The sequence below is a fragment of the Gavialis gangeticus genome, unplaced genomic scaffold, assembly GCF_001723915.1.
Source record: "Gavialis gangeticus isolate Ggan-Ray unplaced genomic scaffold, GavGan_comp1, whole genome shotgun sequence".
Classification (NCBI taxonomy): domain Eukaryota; kingdom Metazoa; phylum Chordata; order Crocodylia; family Gavialidae; genus Gavialis; species Gavialis gangeticus.
The window spans coordinates 9481651-9505188 of record NW_017729024.1 but is presented as its reverse complement, the minus strand read 5'-3'; the positions used below and the strand labels follow the sequence as shown (position 1 = coordinate 9505188).

At 39.3% G+C, this 23538-nt stretch overlaps 1 protein-coding gene across 4 annotated transcripts in view; it reads right to left on the bottom strand.

Annotated features, from left to right (window-relative positions):
- Positions 1 to 23538, bottom strand: part of KIAA0825 (KIAA0825 ortholog) — a 446673-nt gene that overhangs the window by 311322 nt on the left and 111813 nt on the right. For 3 of the 4 annotated variants that reach the window (XM_019516881.1, XM_019516882.1, XM_019516883.1), the window contains exons 6-8: positions 12286 to 12456; positions 3462 to 3556; positions 587 to 814 (exon numbers count right to left, since the gene is read on the bottom strand). In XM_019516881.1, the coding sequence (XP_019372426.1) occupies positions 587 to 814; positions 3462 to 3556; positions 12286 to 12456 (494 nt within the window). The remainder of the gene's footprint in view (positions 1 to 586; positions 815 to 3461; positions 3557 to 12285; positions 12457 to 23538) is intronic. The other variant, XM_019516884.1, reaches the window with a different exon arrangement.

Here is a 23538-nt window from a genome sequence, read left to right as displayed (position 1 = left end):
GGACATCTTACTGAAAGCCTGTATTTTTTTTTAAACATCTAACAGTTCTGCTTACTGTCAACTGTACTCCATCCCAAATTGACTAAAACACTTGCAAAAAATTCCTACTTTAAAAACCTTTAAGATATTATTCCGTTAGACAAACCATTTAATTAATCAACATATCTGACCTTTTGGACAAATCAAAGAACTCCAATTTGGCAGTAATATTTGTTATGATGATTAATTAAATGGTATGCCTAAGGAAATAAATACAGGAAACCCTTTTTATAGTAATTCTTCAAAGTTTTCAACCATTTTATCATCAAACTGGGAGGTAATACAGCAGATAGTAATCAGAATGGCTTAGAATCCTTTGATGAAAAAAAATAATGCTGGCAAAGTTAAAAAGTTCATTCTGTTTAATACAGACTATGGGTGAATGTATAAAGCAAAGCTCAAGAGTGTATTGTAATGCCTCTCACATTCTTAATTCCATTTGTATGAGACGTGGAATATTAATGGTACTGTAAGTACTTCAAAGCTTAGATGGCAAACAACCTTGGCATTCTGTCTCCCCTCAAACTTCAGATCTTTTGATACCTGCCTTTACAATTCGTTTTGGTCGCTCCTCCTGGTGAACTGCTCCCCAGGACTCCTTCATTTGCTGGGTGTTTACAAGGCTCATTGAATAGCTTGCAGCAGAAGACTGTTCTTTCTGCTCATGCTGAAGAATTTTAGTTGAAAAATCTTCAATTGCTATTGATATACAGTGATCCATAGAAGAAGACAGGTTTTTAAATGCATTTCTCCAGCCAAAATCCAAGAAAATAGGCTGAAATATACATTTATATAACATCAATCCAAATGCAACAATGAGTGTTACTATTGTTATGGTCCTAAATTTATAATACCAATACACAAGATGTCTAGAGAAATTTTGTCACATGTAGCAAGAGTATTCACATAACTTAGAAACTATAACTCCTTAATTTTATTTATTTTTTATATATATGTATTATATAAATATAATATATATTCAGAGATACATAGATATACTTAACACATGTTTATAAGCATAGTGATGTTCCATTTGAGTTGTCACTGGATTTAATAAAAGTCTTCTAAGTTTATTTATAAAATATATATTTCAACTCTTAAAACATCTTTCTATAAGCAGGAGACTGCATGTAAAAGAAATCTTTCAAATTAATATAGTTAAGAAAGTAAATTATATTTTATAGCCACTTTATAGTTTAAGAAGTGTTTTTAACATAAAACATCATATACTATTCTCTCTTACTTTGAATACATAAAATCCTAAACCAGCAACAAATAACCTAAGGGGTAAACTGTTAAAAGAAACTGTTCTAACACGTCTAAACTACATTTAATTTCTTTAGCACTGGATTTTACAAAGGTTTCAACTGATCCATGTTGAATGAGCTCTCAAACTTCACAAAAGAATGAGAGACCTCTAAGGTGGATCTGACTCCTGCCAACTGTACATGCAAGTACAACATGGACCATATCCTGATTTTCATTCAATTTTACTTTGTACTGTCCAGTTAGCATAAAGCAGACAAAGCCAAAAACAGCTAACTGAGAATTCCTTTACCGTAAAAGGGATGTTTCAGGAGCAAAGGACTTAATCTAAGCTGTTATATAGGGAGTGACAGGAGAAGAGAAAAAAGGGGACTATTTAGGGCTATTTGAATCATAAAATTGGCTTATTAAATGTCACTGCTGGAGAATAACAGACCTGGCATATATTTAGATCACATCAGGTTTCAGAAGCTCAAATATGACTGTGGCAGCACACCTTTGGCTGCCTGCCACTTTAACAGTGGAAAACAGGCACCAGCCAGGTGCCTGATTAGGGCAGCCATTTTGAGCACTAAGCATATAAACACTGCCTGGCTGAGCTGCATAGGACATCTAGCAGGTAGGAGCAGGAGGCTTTTGGTCCTGGGCACGACCTAAAACTGCACCCTGCCAGGGAAGGGTGGCCTGGTAGGACTCCTAGTGGCATGGGAGCCCCCAAGAAATGCCAGGCCAGTTACCTCCCCAGTGAAAGGTGAGGAGGGGCGCCTTAACCCCAGCCCCCATCTTCGGGTAGGCTTTGGGAAGCAGTAGTGGGGCCAGGCTCAGCTGTGGCCACCTGAGCCTGTGAGGCAGGTGCAAGAGCCCAGAGAGTGAGTGTGGTGGGCCAGCTACAGCAACTGGAGTGCCAGCTGAGCCTACAAGGGTGGCTGACCCTGAGACCCGGCAGTATAGTGAGGCCCTAGGGAAGAGGGCAGAGTTGTGGCCTCACACAGAGTACAGCTGAAGGGGAGTAGACCTGAAGGACTGTGCGTGGGGGGTGGGGCTGAGTAGGGCTGAATTGGGAGTAGGCCTGAAGGGCAGCGCAAGGGCCAGTCCTGTTAGTAGCTAAATGTAAGGATGTAGTTGAGTGCAAGGAGGATGAGAAGCCCCCATGGTGGGGTGTGGTATGGTATAGAGGTCCTAGAGCAGGTGCACTAGGAACCCCAGGAATGGGGAGTAGGCCAAGGTATGTCTTGAGACACCTGAGGCCATATTTGGGCCAAAAGCCAAGTAGGGGGCTCAGCCAGAGAGTTAGGGGCAAGTCCTGACCCTGGTAAGTCCTCCACTGCAAGGAGGATGAGGGTGGGTCAAAAGAAAGACCTAAAGGTTAAGCACAATGACCTGCTACTCCAGGGAGGGAGTGAGAGTCCCTATGAGATGCTGGAGTACCAGTCATTGTGTAGGTTATGATTACATCATGTGGATGCCACCTGCAAGGCATGGGCTGCAGTGTAGGGAAGGTTTGGAGCTGCAGATAGCACCCCCTGGTATCGCGGCAGGAAATGGGCAGTCTCCCGCATTATACCACCAGTTTATGGAAACAGCAAAGTTGTGGCAGGAAAGACTGGGTGGACTGCCCCATAGAGACAGGTAGGCAGACCAGCATGAGACCCAACCCTGAGCGTGCCCCCTGTCACAATAACATTTTAAATTGGTAAATAGAGGACAAAATCCTTCAATAAGGTTTAGTTGCTCATTAATATCAAAGAAACTATTCTTAATTTTAAGAACAAACCCCAGTAGTAACCAACAGTATGATCACATGCTCTGATTTCTGTATATTTTGTAAAATTATGCTGCATTGGAAAACATATAAAATATTGAAAAGGGACTTGCAAGTTTTTGCCTTCCTCTCTATAACTGAGGTATCTTTTACTTCTGATTTTGGCTTTGTTATACTTTAATGTTTTGGACATACAGCCACGTTCTCCACTTCACATGCATAGGATTTTATTCTACCTGAAAGGAGATTTTTTTTCCTAAAATTAATTGTAATAACCAAATTATTAAACTCTGAAGATAGGTGGTTATAATGAACATGCTGACTGACTTTATACTGATGACACAGACCTAAAAAAACCAAACCCCTACAAGTACAAGATTCTTTTCATACTCACCTCTTTCACCTGAAGTAACTGTTCAGGAAGCACACTAGTTTCATTTGCTCTAGCTTCCCCTATTAAAAGCTCCCCACTAGCTTTCTTCAGAACTCCTGCACAGTATGATAAAGGGGATCAAAGTTAAGATTAATTCTGTAGAAAAGTCTGCAGCCTACAACACCTTCTGATATATCGAAATGCATTATAAAAAAGAAATCAACAAGATGTAGTGGAATACTAATGTTATGCAAAAGTCAAATTCAGGTTATACATAGTCCTTTTTATATAATAAGATGAAATTCACATCCCATTGTATTCATATTTTATACATGTGTGTATATAATGTGTAAATTATAGCTCTTTTTGTTATTAATTCATTTTTATATTGATTGTGTAGTCACTTGTTTCTACAGAGAATAGATAACTTCAGAGCAGCTGTGTAAAAATTAATTTCTGTTCTTTGCCCAATAAATTAAATAAATTGTAAGGCACTATATATTTTAAACTTTTTGGTTATTTTAAATGCTGACACTATAAGACTAAAATGACATCTAATTAGTTCAATTATTACATACAACATAATGACCCAAACCAGTGAAACAGGCAGACTTCTCTGGCATTAATAACTCATTAGTAAAGTGCAACATATGGTTCAATCATGCTTTATTGAAGTCTATGGGAATATCATCATTGATTTCATCAGGAACAAACACATAATTAAAATAGAGGTCATATATTTAGGGCCCAAATCCTCAAACACTCACATGAACTGTATCATGAAGTTATTCACGTGTATAAATATTCAAGGTGTTAGGCTCTTAGATAAGAATATTTCATTTCAGGACAGGGGGCATTTTTCCTCCATAATCTAATACTAAATGCACAATCAATGTTCAACAAATAAAAGAAAGTAAAAGCAAACCAGCTGATCTTTTAAATACCCTTTCATCCCCATAATGCATAACTACTTCAGTATTGAATGGAAGCTATATTTAATTTATTATTTGAAACGTGCAAAAACAGAAAAATACTAGATGATAAGCTATTTTCAGCATAGCTGAAGAGTATCATTAGAAGCATAAACTCAAAGATCTGCTGCTGCTTGAAGGCATTAGTAGGTTGTAGGGTTAAAGCTTGGGAAAATCTTTCCTGTTTGACAAGGCATTCAATTTTCTTGAATATCCATAGGAACTAATTTGTCTAAAGTAGATTTTACCATATGAAAGTTTCATATTCTAAGTTGTCCTTTCAAAACTAGTTGCAAGAAAAAAGCATAATACAAAAAAATAAAAAATGGCAGAATATAAAGATGGACAAGACTAATTAGATCATCTCGTTCTTTTCATTGCCAGGGCAAGATTGTTCTCTACTGTACATTTACTAATGTTTCACTGGAGTATAGTTTTAAAGGCACTAGGAGATGGAGTTTCTAGTACATCTCTTGGGAAATTATTCCAGGCAGATAGTGAATACTATCTGGGCATTTTCTGATATCTGCTCTACATTTTCTCTCCATTGAATCTCATTATTTCTAGTTATTTGCCTTCTTTTTATGTTAGGAAATCATCAGGCCCTAAGTGTTTACATACTTTAAATATCTGTACACTAACATCTTCATACTGTCACAGCTCAGGTATGCTCTCTATAATTCACTCTTGATCTCTTCTCAAAAAGTCAAATCATCTGGCTTGCTAAGTCATTTATATTGTCATCTCAGAATTCTCTTCAGTTTGTTAATATTTGCAATGAACAAACCACAAGTGAATGCAGTATTTTAGAGAAGATCCTCAGCTGATGCAAACTGTTGCCTCCACAGCTGAATACAACTTTGGGAATTTATACTAATTAAAGATCTTAAGTTTAGTCATGTCAGTGCTGTACAGAAAGGACCACTAGCCTATAATTTAAGGTCTTGGCGTATAAAATAAAAAATTGTTGCTGAAAAAAAAATCTCATGTGTAAGCTATGTGCAGCTATCAGCCTTAAGTTTGTTTTGGGTTTCCTCATCCAACACTAGATTTAACTGTGGGGTCAGCATCCTCTTTAGAGGCAGCAGGCCCAGATTGGTCTCCTCTTCCTAGCACCAGCCAATTTCTTTGTCCTCCCTTTTCTAATTATTACAGAAGACTAGACCTAATATAGACTATTTAGTGCAATATGCCAGTAGAGACTCTCCCCAAGCCTGATATTTATCAATTTATTGTAATGATTTGTCTACCGTCTCTTGGCAAAGTAACAGAAAAAAAATCCAATTTGAATTATTGTTGAAAGCAAGGATTCAAGAAAATGGTATTACATATTTTAATTAAGTCCAGAGTTTTTCTGCGAGTCCACTGTAATTCTGTTATAAAGCCATGAAAGTTATCAGACATATTTTCTTCCCTTTGTTTAGTACTATTTTTCTCTCTGTATTTGTCCCATTGTTTTCCCAAAGATAATGCTTGGGCTTACTGGACTGTCATTTTTTCTTTCTTTTTTCCTTTTAAAGTTTTTTAGTGTATTACCTACATTTTTATCCAATTTCCGTCATCTCATTTGTTTTTTTCTTAGTTTTAGTGGCATAAGGACCATTATGATCACCTTGATGGACAACTGTGTAACACAGGTCAGAATTGTACCTTCAAAAATTGTTCATAAGTTAAAATCTAATACCACCCAAGCTACTGGCCAGTTGGACTGTACATCTGTTTTCAAAATACCTTTGTTGTGAGCATACTAGAGACAACAGATCTTGAAGAAAACAAGGAATGTCAGCAGACAGTCATTAAGAAGCAGAAGAGTCTGAAATATTTGACTAGCAATAGATTGAAGTCCTCATAGATTTTGTCATCTACAACAGAATCTTTAATTTTTGTACCATACTGAGACAGTTCTTGCAACACGCACATGGTAAATGTGAATGTGAAGTTCAAAATCTTTCTTCTGAGAGTAAATCCTATTTTTAAATTCCACAAAATAAAATTTTCTAAGGAAGCTACTGCTGCATCTACCTGTGGGAACCAAAGCAAAAAATCTAACTTGTTTTGCTGGTATGTGTATAACTTCAAAGGCTGTCTATCAAGGCTATGCACCTTGTAAATTTGATCCCATTCTCCCTTTCATTATGCTTTCTAGAAATGGATGTAAAGTAAAAGAACTCTTCTTCTTAAGCTGTGAAGGAAAGACCTTTGCAAATCCTTCTGGTCCCCTGAGGCAATGCTTGTAAACCTAAGGGCTTGACAACTTTGCCCAGGGTGGTTTCAAAGAGCTTCACTGGAAAAAGCTTTTCTTGGCACTCATTATCTGATCTGTCCAAAGTTCACCTTTCTCACTGGAATGGAAAAAAGGTGAGAGAAAGATGAAAGTGTGTTAGATGTTTTTGATTTTTAAAAGTCTCAACAAGAGGCTTCTGAAAAGCCAGGGGAAAGAGAGAAAGCACATCTTAAAGATGGAAAGAGAATGCAATTTGGCAGTCTATTCTTCATTCTAAATAAGGGTTTCCTGCTTAACCCTTGACTACTGCTGAATGTTCCAGGTTTCTTCAAATAGAACATTACTCCTGTGATGTTGAATGTACTAGGTATGTCTGAAAAATTCCAGGGAATTCAAGTGAATGTAAATAGATGAGAGGAGCACAGCAGGTATAGTGAAAGAGCAGCAAATAAAGGGTTAATTATACCTATACCCTCACTCCCCCACTGGACAGACATGATGGCCACGCCTTTCTTCCCCTTTCCAAAACCATATTGATACTGTTTCAGGAAGAATGTCTGGGAAACTGGGAATATATGTGCCAGCTTTGTTAGGAGAAATCTTGCTTCTTCTCTTGATAGGAAAAGAGTTGTCATCTTGCTTTGGTGACATGCTAAGGTTTGAAGGACAAAGCACGTTTACATTTAATTTTCAGGGACTCATAAGTTTCCTCAAATATATTTTTGGGAGGAAATTTCTCAGATCTATTTCTTCTTTCAGAAATGAATTATTTCAGGTCTAAAATAAGATAATATTGCATTGTCAGTTTTTTAAAAAGTTGTTATACTAAGTTTTCTGTTAACTTTTATTTTTGTTTGGGTAATCCAGGTATAGTTTGAATTTAAGTGTATAACTTGACATGTACAGAACCCTCAGTGAGGAACACATGCTTAGCTAAGTTTGAAAATGAAATGGTAAAAAAAGCAAGTTACTGAGAATTGACAGAATATGAAAATAAGCTGTAATAGAGAATGCAATGCATAAATCATTTTTGTTCACCTACATTAGGGGTATAAAAGATATGGCCCATGGGGCTCCTGGAGGGGCCAGGAATTTGGTGGCAGGGCCCCACCACTACATTCCAGCATATGGAGTCCAGTGGGGGATGTGCGTCAGTGGCAGAGGGCAAATTACAGGCATGTTAGTCCATATGGCTCAGGAACCCACAGTGGTTAGGGCAGCTGACAATCAACTCACCACCACAGGTGGGTTCTGGATCTGGCCCACAAGGAGCCCCAGGGTCTGGATCCAGCCCCAGGAGCCAAGGGATTCTGACACCCCTGATCTACATGAAACAATCTGGGGGCTGAATCCAGAGGATTCCAGATGCAGAACTCTCAAAATCAATTCACAGAACTGTCCAGATCACCTCAGAGCAACTGATACATCCACCTCCCTAGAGTGTTACTTTGGTTCAGTGTGTCCTCTGGTGCTATTACCTGCCGTGGGAGTTACTCAGAAAGCAGTGGTAGGCAGTACTTCCCTGTAACATCTATTTTCAACTGCCTAAATTGGTCTTCACAGGATTCCATTGTGCATGCTGCAAAGAAACTGTCTTGTTGGCAGCTAGAAGTGTGAACTGCATGTCTTTCTTTTCTTCACTGTTCTTTTTTTGGTTCACAAGCAACCTCCTACCAAAAGCAGAATCTGCAGAAGAGACTACATCCAAGCAATAATGCTATGAAAAAGTATGAAGAGAAGCCCAGGTGGCCACCTTGCAAATTTCCAATGTGGAAGCCTTCGACCTCTCCGCCCAAGAAGCAGCTATAGTCCTAGTGTAATGAGCTTTACAAACCCTGGGAGCCTCTTTACCCTTAACTACATACGCCTCCCTAATACAATCCCTTAACCATCTAGCTAAGGAACTCTTAGAAGCTATTTGACCCCTCTTAAGACCCCCTAAGAGTACAAACAATCTGTCAGAAGATATGAAATCTTTGATTCTTCTGTGATAAACCCTAAGTGTTCCTCTTACATCCAATTTATGCAGCCATTGCTCTTTGTCATCGCTGGGTCTAGGGAAAAAATGAGGGCCAAGAATCCTCCCAGTTTAGACACAATTCAAATATCAGCTTTGGCAAAAAAAAATGAAGAACTGTCCAAAGAAGTACTTTATTTCTGATGGAACTTTACAAATGTTCTCTATATCAAGCCTCAAGTCTCCGCATGTTAACGCTGAGCAAAGAACAGCTAAACTTGTCATTGTAAACAGCCACATTTTCTGTCATTTTTTGGCAGGACTTAAACAGAAGTCTAATAAAGACCTCTAATAAATACTCAAAATAGCCAAGAAGAAAATGAAACAAGGGCAGGACCTTATTCTATTTGATGTCTGGGAAAACATCATGTCATTGGGAAACAAAGCTTATTTATTATGTATTGATAGTTCCTCTTAACTTATTCACAGTACTAGGGTAAACTGAGTTAACCCTTAGGGTATGCCTACCAGTAATGCAACTGTGGGGGGAGCAATTGGGGCAGGAGCCCCAGGGCTACCTTTGTGAGGGGATGCAAAGGCAGCTGCTAATGCAATGACAGCTGACCCATGTGTCATGGCTGCCCCAGGCGCAGAGCTCTGCCTTGCTATGCTTCTGATGCCTACACTGCCTTCACAGTGGTAGTCTAACCCCAGCACTGCAGAACTCAAGGTGAGCTACCTTACCCTGTTTCTCAGCAAGCTTTTTCAGCACCTGCTGAGTTCTGTGCTGCTAGATTACTACCAATACCTGAGCTAGCTCAGTATGTCAACACTATACCATAATAATTTCTGTATTGCACTATAAGTCCTCTAATAAGCCAACACTTCTAAATAAATATATAAGAAGGCTCTTATTTTTGTTACCACCTACACCACAATCAGGTACACCACATCTGCCAGTACAATCAAAGACACTAGTTAAATGTGACTAATCAATTTATTCTGATCCAGAAACAGGCTTTATCAATGAGCAAATAATCATGTTTATCAGGAAAATATAGGATGCTAACAAAAAAAAGAATTATCTTCTGGTTCTTTACAGAAAAGCTGAAACAACTGGGAATATACTTCTCATTCCCCCCTATCAAAACACCTTTTATTTTGCTATTGTTGGTATTTCTAATAAATACCACCGGTAAATAATTTTATCAAGCATTGTTTTCTTATTTCTCTAACTATGCCTGCAGTCCATAATTCCACATAAAAAAATGGATGTATTCCAGCAAGGTTTTCTGAATAAATTGAGATCTCCTCCCCAAGAATAGTAAGTCTGAAAATGAAGAAGGGTTTGCAAGTCATAATACCCTAAACTGTAATAGATTTATCATCCTACTTGTTAAGGGGTATAATTCTGTACTCCCTTTGGAACTTCCTGTCAAACCTCCCACAACCCAGAAGACTGCCTTAGCAGCTGATTTAATTATACTCTTCAGATCAGATCTGGAAAGTATAGCCCCAACTTAGGACACAGTCTGACACTGCATGTAGAGTAGAATGAATGCAAAACAGCAGTATAATTCAAACAAAGAAAGCTCAAAACAATCTTACATACTTATGCATTAAATTAATCTTATGCCTAATTGTTCACAAGATCATGTGCTTCATGGAAAGCAGCATTTCTTTCTTAATATTCCCTCTATCAAGGTATATATTACTCTAAATAGCTACACATTTCTGTGCAAATTACATTGCACATGGTGTTTACTATTTTTGGAGTGTTTTCATTTAATTACACATCTATTGAAGAAAACAGCAATAAAAACAGCACCTGTGATTAATTCAGTTAACGAGGCTCCTAACAAATATGGTCTGACAAACCTTTATCTTCCATACAAAATTTCATTAACAACTCTGAAGGGTCATAAGGGTCTACCATGATATCTCTCTATTGGGTGTGTTCAGACCAGTCTCAGATTTATTTAATTTTATTTTAACAAAAATAACTTTTATTTCTTTATTTGAATGACATGACATCCACAAATTTCAGAGAAGAAATGCACAATCCACACTCCATTAACAAAACATGTGCCTCTGAACTCTTTCAACTTCACCTATCTCTTCATCTTTGTATTCTTAGATCAAACTCCCAGAACAGCTTTCTTTTGAGCCTGCAGCTGGGCTAGAGAGATAGCAGTACTTGACTCCGCCAGTCCTCTCCCCCTATGCAGTCTGGCCTCATTTCTAATGAAATATTTTCCTGCAATATAATCAAAGCTCTTGAGACTACCTGTTCTCTGGTGTCTTCATTTAATTGCACTGGGTAAAAAAGCTGGGTAAAATATATGCACACCATTTTTTAGCTGTCAGGTTATCATCCTTCCAGTACTCAGCTTTCATGGTTGCGTGTTTTCTTCATTTGAAATAATGACATAATCCATAAAATAAATAAACATTTATTTCTGAAAGTGTACATTACAGTGAGTAGGCTCACTGAAGTCAATGAAACAACTCATACTAGTAAGCATTGTGCACAACTGCATTTGCACAATCAGGTTTAGTTAAAACAAGGCACATTTCCCTGAAAATATTTTAAACTGCTATTAAATTTACCTAAAATTGATGTTCAAAGTTCAATGCTTTTCCCATTTAATACAAGAATTGCAGCCTTCACAGAGCATGCTCAGAAATATTAACATTACAAAAGTTTCACGTTCATTTATTTTGTTACATATAATATGTGGATAAATTTCTGATTGGAAAAAAACATGTTTTCCTATTAAGATAAATAATTTCTATACATTAAATCTTAAGTGGAGCATAGTTGCAAACCACAGTTAAGGCATTTCATATACGACTCAATGGGTGCATCTACATGTATCCTTTACTGCAGTTGAACTAATTAGCTCCACAGTAACGCATCACCATCTACACGTGTGTAGGTATTAGGGTGCAGTAAATTAATTAAGTCTCCCATAAGATAGTACTATCAGAGTACTGTACTATCAGAGACAGTACTATGTTATGGCAGAGTACATACCTACACTAAACTGCATGTGTAGATGGTGACAGGGACTGGCTGGGGCATGACGGTGCTAAAGTGTGGGGCTGCCTGTTGCCTAGCTCTGCACTTTAGCATCCTCGTGTCCCAGCCAGCCCTCTGATGTCTGATGTCACCACCTGGAGCCTGTGGCTGACACCCTGGGCCAGGCTGCTCCACCCCAGCTCAAAGTGCTGCAGTCCTGGGTGTATGTGTAGATGCGGAGTCTGTAAGAAATTAGCTCCACTGTGAACTGCACCGGAGTTTATTTTGTTGCATTAATTGCATATGTAGATGCACCCAATATGTATGAATTTGTAACCATCCCAACTTCTGCTTGAGGTCACCTCCAGTTGACCTAGCTGCAAATGGGTACCTAGCCATTTGATGTGCCTAAATCATGATAGCTCTTTGGGCTACCAGGCTTAGGAGGACATCCGTCTTTAAAAAAAAAAAAAAAAAAAAATCTTTTAGATACAAGTACAACTGAATTATTTTAGAAAAATATTTAATCAAAAGTCATAAGAAATTTGTTTATATTGTGGAAGACGATATCATTCAGAGTCCTGATAACCTACATCTTTTAGGAGGAAATATAACATGATCTTTTATCCCAACTGGAAAGAAAACTGTACATGATAAAATTTATATATTACCTTGAATTTTTTTATTCTTCTCGGTGAAACAAGGTAACAACAGAATTTCTTCAAAGAGCTCTTCAATCTTCTCTTCCAGCAGCAAAAAGAGTTTTGTAAGTTGAGAAAGACATCTGAGTTGATATAATGTTAAACAAAAGTTCTTTCCTTTTGGGGGATTTTCCTGGCTGCCTGTCCAAACAAAAAAGTCATAAAATGTCTTTTACTTTTCAGTAAGAAAATGCTTACAATAAAAGGAATTATAGAAAACTAGAGTATATCAAACCAGTCTCATTCTTGTTATAATACAAAATACCATGTTAGGAGCTGAAACAACCCAGGGATAAATCTAAATGCTGTTTTAAATTACAATATCTAAAGAGCATCCCCTTACACAATAACTCCCAGACATGAATCATTAGTCCACATTGCATTTTCATCACGTAATACTCCTTTTCCAAAATTCACACTGGAGAAAATAGGGAGAAAAAAAAAGACAAGGAGGTGATAGCATAATTGAAATCCCTGGCTAACATTTTTGAGCCATTTTCTCCATTAACAAGTGCCAGAGACTTGATTCCTCCACCAGAAAATGCTTTACTGTATCCCACCCCCTGGTCTTGATTTTTGTCCTTTCACATCACTGCAAGATAAGTGCTAGTCTTAAATATCATTTAGTATTGGTCAGCCATAGTCTAGATCTCAACTAGAGAACCATCAAGATTTAGGCCACATACAGACATTCAGTTTCTCTGGAGCAGCAACTCTCCCAGGAGAAACCAGGAGTGTACAGATGTTCAGGATTTTTCTCCCAAAGCAAAAATTGCCACCCCAAGAGAAAAATAACCTGCAAACTACCAGTTACATAACTCCTGGGAAAGTTTCTCTCAGGAGAGTAAATTTATGTGCAACTTCCCTTCTGAGAGAAGCCAAAGAAGAAGTGCTCCAGCATCCCAGGGTATTTTGCTCCCCTCCCCCTAACCCCTTGCACCACAGAAAAAGTGTGTTACTCAGGCTGGACTCTACTTCTCCAGTCCAGTAGGGAGTAGAATATGCCCCCTTCACAATCCCACACTGCCAATCAGAGCTACCAGGCAGACTAAGGAAGCCTGCAGAGCATGCTGAGATGTATGCACAGGGGCCCCCTGGCTGTATAGTATTAACACTACAAGCTCTCTGCTCTGCAAGGGCTCAGCATTTGAGTGTCTGTTCAGGTGTCTCTAGGCAAGTTTTTTCTACCACGAGAACAAATCCACGAGATTTCTCCCAAGTCATATTGATTTGTGTATGCAACCTTAGTTCTAGGATGTGTAAACCCTTTCAAATAATCTCAGAGAATTCTCCCAGGTTAGTTCTCCCTGTAGAAAAACCTACCCAGAGCCATGTATACAGACATTTGATTGCTAAGGCCCTGAAGGGAGGAGAGCTTGCAGTACTAACACTATATAGCTGAGGGGAGCCCTGTGCAGTCATCTCAGAATGCTCAGCAGAGTACTCCCTTAGGCTGCCTGGTGACATTTGACAGCAGTGCATTGGACAACGTTAACTTGATGACCCAGATTGCCCATAGTTAGTCTATGTTTCTCTGAAGCACAACATGAGGATTCTGAAGAAGGCATGTCTGGTCTCTGCTGGAGCAGCAGAATCCATTAAGTGACACACATGCTCCCTTGGGGGCAAGAGGGAGAAGGACTGCACAAAAGAACTATACTCTCTTTTAAGAGAAGCCATGGCATGTATAGACATTTGCTCTCCCTGGAGTGGGCATTTTTATTCTGGGAGAAAAAGCCTGAACATTGACTGTCCCATGAAAAACTGAATGTCTATATGAGGCCCTAACTCATGACAAGATTGTAACTCAGTAGACGTCTAGCACATTGTTCATAGCTGATTTTTAATTCTTTTCTGGTTTGATTCCATGTCAAAATAAATTTAATTAAGAAGTGCATATGCATTAAACAATTTAATAAATAAGACTATAAATGAAGCGTGCAATTCAGTTGTTCTCTAGGAAGATGAATATTTATTTTTATATTTATTAATCTTTTATAGCCTAATGTATTTTAAATTGTTCATATTATCTCCACTGTAAACAATGCCTGTTACTGGTAGTGTTGGAGTGATGTTTTAGCTGTGATGGTCCAAGAAAAATGCAAGAGGCAAGGGTTTTATAGGTTATTTCTTTGTTGGAGCAACAGCATAGTTTGTTTAAATCTCTACCAACTATGCAGTTGATCCAGTAAAAGATAATGCCCACAAAAATCCTTGCCTCTGTTACTGGTACCATTATGGACCTTACCTATGGTAAAATAAGAAGCTTTATGCTTCTTGTACACAAACCTTATAGTGTTAATTTTGCATCATATCTTCAAGATGATACCTTTCTTAGCATTCAAAGAGTTTTCAAAATTAAATATCAGGAAGTCCAAACCTAATATTAGAATGCCAATATTAAAATCAGCTTTTATTATTGAACTGTGCTCATACTTTTTCTTTGGAATTTCTTGCTTGCCTACCTGCAAAATTACAACTGAATTCCAGATTGCACTATTCGTTAACAAATATGGATGGGGGCTTTTAACCAAAAACTGCTCTTCAGAAAACATTCTGAGAGGTATTTTACAGATGAAAATATTGTGTTAAAAAATTTAATTGACTAAATGAAGAAACACCTCTTTACTATGTATTAAAAGTTTGGGATGTATCACATCAATACAATGTCACTCTGCAAGCCACCTTGTCTAATACTCTGCCTGCACAATGCAGCTAAAGAAAGTGACATCTGAGCAAAAAAAGACATCAGTCTAGCCCTCCACAAATTTGGATATCTTAGGTTTGAAAAAAAGTGAGGCTGTCAGTGGAAAAATATCACGAAATGGTTTTTTTTAAAGAAATTTAACATTTCATTTTCACTGTGTGAAAACATAATATTACATAATACATCTAGGGAATCCTGCCTGAGCATGTAGCTACATTGTCTAATACTGTTCTCATTTAGTTCTATTAAACTGTACAGTTTAAAAGATGTAACAAATATATTTATTTTATAACTTGTTGAATATAACATTTTAAAAAAGATATAATTTTGCAATGTTGAGCAAACAAATAGTGCTTTCACTATCTAGGACAGAGAAGGCCAACCTGTGGCATGGGTGCCATAAGTGGCATAGGCAGCCTCCATGTGTAGAATGTGGCAGAGTGAGAAAGGAACACAGTGGCAGATAAAACAGGGGACGGAAAGTTGAGAAGCAGCTTGGCAGGAAAGCAGAATGTTGAGCAGTAGGTTGGATAAGGGAAATGGATCGGAGTGGCACTGAGGGAGGATACCAGGTTCATTGGTGGCATACCTGCCAAAAAGTTTGGCCCCCAGGGTACTCTAGTAGTTACCTCCATGTTTCAGAAGGGTTCTGTAGCCAAAGAAATGTCAACAAAGTGGTATGTGTTGAAATTTAGGGTACACAGACTTCCACAAAGCCCAGAACATGTATTCTGGTGTTCCTCACTCTGTTCTTTTCAGAGATGGGTAAAAGGAAATTTCATATCTATATTACTATTACCATTGTTGTTTTTTCCCCCTCTGAACAACAAATACGTAATGGTAGTTGTGTCATTGTAGTTCTATTCTTGGGTCTTATACTTTCACTTCCAGCAAACGATATACTACTAATCTAAGTTTTCTGTACCATTGCTGGAAAGTTTGAAAACATAAGCTTAATGTATCTGAAATAATGGATGTTTGCTTGGGTCTACAAACAGCAAAACATAGTGGCTCTGAGAAGTGAGAAATGAACAATCCATTTCAACAGCTTGTTAACTCTAAGCCACACTGTTCTTGGCAACCTTGTAGTACTGCCCCTTTATCTTAAGCAAGATCACTGCAAATGGAGGCTAGATTCGTAGATTAGGGGCAGGTATAGAGGATTCCATATTGTAGCATGCCATCTTACTTTAATATGGCTTTATTAATACCTTAAATATCCCCAGTGAGAACCATTTCATAATTTCACTGAGCAGAAAGACAGAAATTCCTTGAACCCAATAAGAAAACATACAAATCAACTAAAAACACCCCATACAATCATACTAATTTGAAGGTTTTTTCAAATTCTGAGAAAAGACCCATAACCATTTTTTTAAATGTCAATGAGCTTTTAAAATATACATGAACTGTAATTTGAAGACACCAAGTTCAAAATTCCCTATTCTTACCAGCCATTAAGAAGGTGGAAGAATACTTTAAAAATAAACTACACTTTGCACAGAATATGCAAAGGAATATACTATGTGCTACATTATGCAATGCTATGCATTCACATAGTGTGTGTGTGTGTATATATATGGACATATGTATATATATAGATATGTGCGCACACACACACACACACACACACACACACACACACACACTTTCTCATATATCACATGCTCCCAAAAAGACACGCACCTTGTTTTTGGAAGGCAGAATGTAGAAAAAAAGAATTTTTCATAGTCATCGCTACTTTGTATGACAGTTTTCCTGGAAACCCAGAGTATCCAGGAAGCGTGGCATCCCTGGAGACTGTCTGGGTAAGACAGCAGGAATGTCCTGGTGTGGCAGTACAGCAATAAGTTTAGGCCACAGACCCTTGTAAGGGCAATAGGAAGACTTTTACTTCTTTACTGAAAATAGTTCTTTGTAAAAAGTTCTTGTAAATAATTAAGTTTTGTTTCTATACCACAAGCCTCATCAAGATATAACTGACTGAATGCAGCAGCACATTTAACACCTGAGCCAGCTCAACTGCTACTTCAGCCACAAGTTACAGTGCTCAGCCAAGAGTTACTGCAAATTCCATAGTAGCTGTGAGAGGGTTAGCACTAGACTCTGCCCCTTCTACTTCCTAGGCCAGACAGAAACATAGCCATCTTGGCAGCCATTAGAGCAGTGTCTCTGTTTCTACTCTATTCTTCTATTCCAGTGAGGAAAAATCTACCTCCCCACTTATGCCATGCACCCCAATTTTAGAGGGCTGATTTTTGGAGAAAAGGGTGTGCATGGTATGTGAGCAGATATGGTAATCATTTCCACTCAAACCATTCTACTCCATGAAATCAGATTTCTTTGAAAGTAGATATTAAATGTACTCTATAGTATTTAACTGAACAGTAACTATAGATGTAAGATACTTGTAAGTAATTTAATCATTAATATAACTGCATTTGAAACTGGTAAAGAGGGTTAAATTAATTGGAATCCTTAAGTATAATGAGGAACATAAAATGAGAAATAACTTTATCATATATCTTGGTGAAAATTTTCTTTTCTTTTATAGAAACTAAAAGTGTATTCCCTGCTGCTCTGAAAGTAGACATAGAATTGGAGACACTACAGTGCAATGTATATTAGCAAATTAGCTCTAAATGAGCTAGCTCAAGTACTGGTAAAACACATGCCACTGTTTTTACTAACAGCATCACTGCCATCTTCTTTCTGGATCTAAGATAACTTTTAAAACAGAGATCTCCAACTGCCAGCAAGAAGAATGAAAGATTCTGGATGAGAATGAGATTCTGGAGATATATACACAACAGGATTCCCAAATGTGTTACACTTAGGTTGTTTGTGTATCAGTATTATTTATATATTATTTATATGCTCAAGTGGAACCTAATTATGGTTTCATTGGCAAATTAAATTTAAGTACTCTGGAGTTGAGAAATACTAGATTTTAAAACCTATATGTTCTTTTATTTATTTTATTTTCATGTATACTTTTAGAATATTCTGGATATTTAGACATGCAACAGTACAAGACATTTTGTAGTAGTCCATCTTAGAATCTAGCTAAAGTTAAAAAGTGCTTTATGCTCGAGAAGGCAATTCATCAGCAATATGGGTTCAATTTGAAGCTGAAGTGCTGAGGTTCAGGCTTGTAGTGCATTGGTATGCAGCAGTTCAAGTAACAATTTACCAGGTACTAATCACCTGGTGATATCGTTTTGCAGTGTAGTTATTTGTCATTCACACTAATCTAACACAATAAACTCGTATACTATCTTGAATTAATTGTTGCAGTGAAGACAAGCCCTTTAAAGAAAACTGTATGCTTTTAAAAAATATCAGAATCTTAGGAGTTTTTTCAGCTGTAATAATGAAAGTGAACAAGAAATGTGGAAAACTGTTTTTACCCTTTTCAAATCACCTTGAAATTAGCTGTGCAAGTTCAGTGACTCCCTCGTTTCTCAAAAAACCCCACAAAGAAATAGAAAAAACCAATACATCATGGAATCTTTCATTCCTTTTCTTTGTGAGACAAGCCACTAAGATAATAATCTGTACTTCTGCTCCTCCCTCCTCTCTTGTACAGCCCAAATACTGACTTACTAGCACTCAGAATTATCAGTGAAAATGGTTTAGCTTATCAACATTATATCCAACCAGGGACTATACTGATTAAGACTATGTCTACATGATGCAGCTCATCTAGATTCTTAAACAAGTTTTAGCCCAAGCTCTTGAAACATCTACCCAGAAAAACCTAACCTGTTTTCAGAGGTGTTTTAAGTCAAGACCAGCTTATTCAGCCAAGTATATGGGCTTGAGATCAACCTCCATTATGCCCTAGGTAGTGACTTATTCATTTCACAGTGAGGCAAAAGAGCACTGTCGGCAGATCTCTAAAGCCATTCCCATAATTCCCCCAATGGACAAATTATTCTACAACTGGTACAATTTAATGGGAAAGAATCCTAAAGCATGTGTGCCCAAAGAACCACAGGATGTACCCCAAGACACATGCAGGTTACTGCAGAAACTGTAAGAACAGTAATGCAGGTAGGGCTTTGACCTGCAGATAGCTCACAGCAACACTAGGTTAAATAGGTGCTTAGCCCAAGGGTATGATACCTAGGTTGCATGAAGAATATTAGTGATAACCTAAGGAACTTAAGCATATTTAAACATAAATTTTACTGAATTAGGTGACAGTATTGGCAAGAACTACTAGTTTGTGTAGAAAAGGCAAATTACGTCCACCACTATCCACAAAAATCCCCCAAACACCATGCAGATTTTATTCACAATACTAAAAGCTTGGCGCTTCTTGAGTCTTGATGAAAGCATTAAGAAACGTGCCACCCCAAATGCACTTCATATTGCAACGTTACAGGTTTGAAATTTTAGAGTTAAAAAACCCCCAAAAACCTTTGAGTTGATTTTTTTTTAACTGACAGAAAAATAAACCTCATTACTCAACAGTTTTCTTGGATCATGGAAAACATTTTTTTATTCTGATAACAAAGAAATGGTCAAAGTAAACTTTACTGAGCTTTCCAAAAAATATGTAATTTTGGCTTAGAACAAATATAAGCAATTTAAGTGCAAAATGTATATAATTTTCAAAGTTATAAGTACCTAAATAGGGCATCAAAATAAAAGCATCTTTCCAACCTTAAATATGGAACAGAAACACTACGATTCAAGTTTGTAAGAGGTTATTATTTATCACAACTATTTTCATACTGTAGTCCTTTAGACCACTGGTGATTCACAAAACACCTGCTAGTAGCCTGCTGAGAGCTAGTTTGTAAGATGATTCTGAATACCTTGTTTCAAGGTGTTAAATCATTATAAATGAAACTATTTTTTGCCAATATGTCTGTACATAATTGTTTCATGTATGCAACTGTTGTAGTTGTCATAACCCTGCGGTGGAATTGTGGTCTATGTGAGGTGGTCATCTGATGTTGATACACAGCTTATGAGAAATATATTTGAGTAAAATGAGGTCTAAAATACAAAAGAACAGAAAGTAATAAAATATTCTAAATACATAAAATAATACATTCATACACTTTTCATTTATTTTAAGAAGCAACATCTGCAGAAACTTTACGTTTATATGCTGCAGATACCAGTTAAATCAGCAATAGCAATATAGTAGGAAAGAAGCACACAATGATGAAGAGTGAAATCAAGGACTACTGCATTTGTGACACCAATGGGAACATTAAATAAAAATCCCATCTTTGAACAATTTAAACTGAGCACAGTATAGAGACTCATTTTACTCAATGTAATCCTAACGTGCAGTTTTAAAATGTTATTGATGTAAGAAAAAAATTAGGTCTGTCCTTGCCCAAAGAAATTATAGAAAAATTAAAGACCCATGTATGAAAGAAGGCCTCCTTGTAATAGTCAATATATGCTATCCACACTTCAAGGTTAATATTCATCAAGGATTCCTATAACATCTCTCAAACAATGAATGCCAGTCTTTATTCCTTTTTATTTTGTTTGCATAGTAGGGCAGAAATTGCTTGAACAACAATGTTGCTAATCAGTTGGGAGCTTCTTTATTAGGAATAAGAAAAGGTATGGAATTAGAAAGGCCCACTGCCCTTATCAATTCTAAACCAGCATATCTGCTTTAGGTAGGTCAATGAAGCAATTTTCAAAGCCCTATACAACAAAAGACACACAATCTTAAATATATATGCGTGTACCTATATCTTACCAACATAGCTATAATATCTGAACATCTCCTAATATATTTAAAGATAATATTTGTGTATTTATCTTTTCACTTACAACGATGGGCCTGTTCTAGCTAGAAAAGGAGAAGCATCAGAAATAAAGATATGCTAGATCTAAATTATTACCATAGACCCACTTTTCTATGATTCTGTGGTTTTCTATTTACTGTTCCTGCTCTTAAGAGAGGATGGCACACTGATCATAGACATATAGACTACAGACAGACATTCAAAAAGATGGACCCTGAATTGATTCAACCTTTGTAGGTTAGTCTAACCTGCCCAGGCTGAACCAATTTGTAACAGGACAAATATTCTCTCTGGACTGAGGCACTGCAGGCACATACCTGTAGTTGCTCAGGCCAGGTGCCAGGGGGCCCTAGAGCATGTGCTCAGATGCAGGGAAGCTGTACAGCAGGGGGAGGGGGGCTGTAGCCAGTCTGGGCTGAACTGGCCAGAGAAGGTTTAATTCCTCCATCTTCATCCTACTGGCAGGGACCAGAGCTGGGTCTGCTGGGCGCTCCCCCCTTGCTGCTGCAGCACCAGGGCACCATGGGCCCTGAGGCAGAAGGGGGCAAGGAGGAGAGTTAGTTTCTCATCTACCCCCATTAGCAGCTGGGTCTGCCTGCCCTTACCACCATGCTCCCTGCCTCGGGATAGGCCCCCTGCTGTCCCCTCCACCAGATGATGGAGGGAGGAGGAATAACCCCTGACCCTGCCCCCCCACACCCCAAGGGGTCCTGCCAGCTGGCATCTGGCCATACCCCCGCCCTGATGCTGCAGTGAGAGAGGGCAGGGCCCTTGTTGGGGGAAGCAGCCCCTGTCATAATGTGGAGGAACACGGCCACCTTCTTGGAGGAGGCGCTGTGTTGCGGGGCTGGCAGGGCTGCGGTGGCAGCACCAGGGTCCAGAGCAGGCCAGAGCCCTGCAATTCCTCCGCAGTGCTACTGCACTCCGCAACAGCTCTACCAGCACCACAGAACGGCCCCCACTGGGAAGGGCCTAATGCTCTGGGAAGCCGTGACAGGCTGCTGGCCATTCATGGTCACTCACCGCTTGCTGCTTCAGCTGCTGGGTAGAGGTGGGGATGGGGGAAGGGCCCAACCCCCACCACTCTGTCTTTGCTTCAGCAGGCAGTAGTTGGATAAGCACCCCCAGGAGGGGGCTTGCCCTCAGCACAGAAAGGCTGCTGGCACCACAACGGGGCCTGCCTGGCCTGGCTGCAGCAGCCACTCAGCCTGTGCTTGGGGCCAGTGGCTGAATAAGCTCCCTCTTGCTGGGAGGTGGCTGGCCCCAAGCACAAAGTGGTAGCAGCCAGGTCAAGCAGATCCTGCTGTGGTGCCAGTAGCATCTGTGCTTGGGACCAGCCCCCTCCCAGCAGGAGGGGGCTTATTTAGCTGCTGGCTGCAAGCACTGCAGCAGGGTCTGCCCGGCCCGGCCACAGCTGCCACTTGGCCTGTGGTCAGGGCCAGCAGCTGAATAAGCTCCCTCTTGTGGGGATGGGGCTTACTCAAAGCGCAGACCAAGCATTGGGGGCTGGGCACTGCCCCTGCCCAGCAGCTGGAATGACAGGCAGTGAGTGACCGTGACAGCAGCAGCCTGTCACAGGTTCCTGGAGCACAAGCCCCTTCCTGACAGGGGCCACACTGTGGGGTCACCAGAGCTGCTGCAGAGTGCGGCAGTGCTGCTGGGGGCTTGCAGGGTTCTGGCCCACTCTGGACCCCCGTGCTGTTGTGCGCAGCCCGCCTCACCTCTGCTGGCCCCACAGTGCAGCACCTCCGCCAGGAAGGGGATCACATTCCACCACATTATGACAGGGGCTGCTGTCCCCAGCAAGGGCCCTGCCCCTTCCTGCTGAGCTAGCAGATGCTGGCAATCTTCCCATTTGATGCAAAGGGGATTTTCCAGAGGCTTGGTTGGTAATGCCTCCCCAGGCTCTTAAGATGTCAACAGTAGATCACCCACATTTTATATCTGTAGAGGAAAGTGGGGATAATTGTGTTGCAGACCTAGATCTTGGTGTCTTTCTGGAGATCAAAAATCAATAAAAACATGCTGAAGCAAATTCCTGATGGAGGCACTTGTGCAAGTGATTTTAAGCTGGATTTCTTCATCAATGTTCACTCTCTGAGACTGTCACTACTGAGGTTAGAAAAGTGCTTGACTACCTCCAGGGTCTTTTACTTGATGGTAATTTAAGAAAGGGTGTCATATACATGGCTTGAAGCAGGCTGATAGAGCATTTTAGTCTTCACAATGTTGAGGCCCAAAGTTAGTCAGGCTTCTTCAAACAGATCTAGAGCAGTCCAGAAGTTTTCCCCTGTGTGCACAAAGATGGCCCAGTCATCAGCATATGAAAAGTCAATGTTTTGAAAAATTTGGGTCTTTGAGTGAAAACATTCCAGACCAGGGGCAACACATATGGGGTGCACACGGGTGCATGTGCACCCTCTGAGCGCGGCCGTGCATTCCCTACAAAAAGGTGCTGCTGACACTGCTGACAGCATCTGCTGGAGCTCCGTGCTTACCGCTGCTGTGCTCCCTCCGCCGCCAGTGCAGCCATCCCCCCCATCCTCCAATCCAGAAGCCCTCCTATGGTCATGTGCCTTTCTCATTAAGTCTCACTATACCAGCTGGCTGCTCCACAGCCTGTCCAAGCTTCTCAAAATGACAGGCACCAAAGGTGCCCTGCCACAACAGGAAGATGATCAAGTATGATAGAAGATAATCTTGGCTTAGCAGGGAACTCTTCAGTGAGCT